This window comes from Lactuca serriola, chromosome 7 (genome assembly GCF_051521515.1).
Source record: "Lactuca serriola cultivar US96UC23 chromosome 7, Lser_US96UC23_V15, whole genome shotgun sequence".
NCBI lineage: Eukaryota > Viridiplantae > Streptophyta > Magnoliopsida > Asterales > Asteraceae > Lactuca > Lactuca serriola.
This window is the reverse complement of record NC_136414.1, coordinates 206,197,497-206,199,745: the sequence shown is the minus strand read 5'-3', so window position 1 is coordinate 206,199,745 and position 2,249 is coordinate 206,197,497. Positions and strand designations below refer to the sequence as shown.

The following is a 2,249-nucleotide window of genomic DNA, read 5'->3' as shown; positions in this document are numbered from 1 at the left end:
AAATTAATTTTTAAAAAAATATTTGTACCTATCGTTTAGTGCGGGTAAACGGCTAGTGTGTGTGTGTATATATATATATATATATATATATATATATATATGACTTTTTAATTTTAAAAATTGAAAAAACACATAAATTGAAATATGAATATTATTTATTTAAAAAATATCATAAAATAATAAATGTTAAAAATTGATGGAAAATTGAAAAATAACAAAATTATTTTTATTTTTCAGAAAGATAATATCACTATAATCCAAAATCTATGTACAAATAATTAAATATTGATCTCACCAGAAACAACTCCCAACCAAATCCTATTACAATTTACAAACTTTAGAAAAACAATCAAAGCCCACCTCACCGGAATAACACACTAAAAGAATTACAAACATTCAACATGGCAAAAATATTGTAAACATTCAACACGGCATTACCATGTGAGTCTGACTTGTGCAAGAAGCAAGCCGGTTTCAGTTTTCGTCATCGTCATCATGAGAAATACCATGGAAGAAGGAATCATGGAGGAGGTCGGCAGCAGAAGGCCTATCCCTTGGATGAGCCAAGCACTTTTCAATAAAGGCCTTCACCTCCGGATCTTTTAGCTTGTTCATGGCGTCTGGTCTTATTCCAGATGTAACCTTCTTGTAAATTCTGGCAATATTATCACATTCGCTGTAAGGCAGTTCAAGAGTCACCATCTCAAGCAAACACATGCCAAAAGAATATATATCCACCAGCTCCGTGTAATCCTCCTCGTACAGCTCAGGAGCCATGAATTCAGGTGTCCCCAGTATTGAATGTGCACAATGGCTCTTACCAACTATTGCAGCCAAACCCAAATCGCCAATTTTCACCTAATATGTATATATATTCATTCATTATATGCTCCTTAATTGATTTATAAATGTTTAAAACCAAGCCTTTCGATCAATATTTGTACCTGGCCAATATTGCCATTGATGAAGACGTTGCTGCAATTGAGATCTCTGTGAATGATACATGGTTCATGCCTGTGTAGATAATCCAAGCCTTTCAATATCTGCCATGACCACTTCTTCAAAGCCTGCATCGAAACCTGTTTATGCTTCTTCCGGTAATCTCTGAGGTTGCCGGAGGTACAAACTTCGGTGATGAAGTTTAAGGTGTTCCGTTCCGTGTCTCTCCATTCCCGGAACAGAGTAATTATGTTGTTGTTCTTCAACGACGTTAATAGCTTCACCTCGGAGTAAAGCCGTTCCATCATGGATTGATCATGGCAAAAGTTCCTCAATTTTACTTGATTCCAAGCCACCTCGATCCCTTCCTCCTGGTCAAACGCTCTGTAAACTCTCTTCACTGCGCCTGAACCGAGTAGCTCGCTGTAGCGTCCGTACCTTCCACTCGGATCCACCTCCACAAACGCCTCCGAATCCAATTCCATTGCCGGCATCTTCCAACACAAGTGCTTTCAGGTTATATAACGAATCAAATACACAACTCAATTTTAAATTAAGAAAACATAAAAGTAGAGAGACGACATATGATGATGATGATTATGAAGTAGTACCATGAAGAGCGCGGAGGAAATGTGTCGGCCACCGGAGTTTCTTAATTCAGAAGCAGTCAGCAGAGACGGTGAAAAAGGTAAAAAGGCGTGTCAATGGAAGGAGGGTTTATAGGCTTATAGCCGTGGCCGTTTGGTGAGGGGTGGGGTTCCGTTAAAAGACTTTTAACAATGGTCAAGTGTCAATGGGTTGGTGGCCGTTTGCTTTTAGGCAGACTGGTGGGATTTTCTTAATCTTTTTAATTTGATTTAAGACTTTTATAAAATCTTTTTTTATACACGTAAATATAATAATCATCAATATAAACACTTGAAGAGAAAGTTGCTAACGATGAAAAAAACAATGTATAAATAAATGTTAAATTCCAAACTTTAGTTTTCAAAAAACGTTACAAAAGTCAACCCACAACATTCATTTATATTTGAGTAAATTATAGAAATCATATTGTTTCGTCAAATTTATAGTTACTATCCATTTAAATTAAATGATAAGTTGTATCATATGGTTTTTAAATCTTATAGTTACGGGCGGTTCTAGTATAGGGCACATAGTGGCCCGTGCAACTCTGACTTTTTCGACTGTAATGTAAAAACTTTTGAAATTTTCCGAATTCTTTTTCCTACGATTATGCAATCCCTGACTTTTCCGTGCAACCTCTACATTGAAATCATGCGACCGTCCATGTTCGTTGTTTTGGTCAA

The 2,249-nt window shown here is 36.4% G+C and overlaps 1 protein-coding gene across 3 annotated transcripts; it reads right to left on the bottom strand.

The window, feature by feature from the left end:
- Nucleotides 1-202: 202 nt before the first annotated feature.
- On the bottom strand, nt 203-1,707 carry LOC145062879 (Protein kinase superfamily protein). 3 transcript variants are annotated; one of them, XM_079010468.1, is made up of 3 exons: nt 1,551-1,707; nt 945-1,433; nt 203-858 (listed from the first exon to the last, which is right to left on the bottom strand). In XM_079010468.1, exons 1-3 carry the CDS (start codon nt 1,551-1,553, stop codon nt 475-477), a joined length of 876 nt encoding a protein of 291 aa, XP_078866594.1. In that variant the 5' UTR covers nt 1,554-1,707; the 3' UTR covers nt 203-474. The 3 variants fall into 3 exon arrangements, with proteins under 3 accessions (XP_078866594.1, XP_078866593.1, XP_078866595.1); XM_079010467.1 differs by having other exon boundaries at nt 945-1,448; nt 1,551-1,688; XM_079010469.1 differs by lacking the exon at nt 1,551-1,707 and having other exon boundaries at nt 945-1,511.
- Between the last annotated feature and the right edge of the window lie 542 nt (nt 1,708-2,249).

Excerpts from the sequence above, each read along its gene's own strand:
- LOC145062879 (XM_079010467.1), bottom strand. Across the intron at positions 859-944 it reads TCAATGGCAATATTGGCCAG|GTGAAAATTGGCGATTTGGG; the intron begins GTACAAATATTG and ends TATACATATTAG.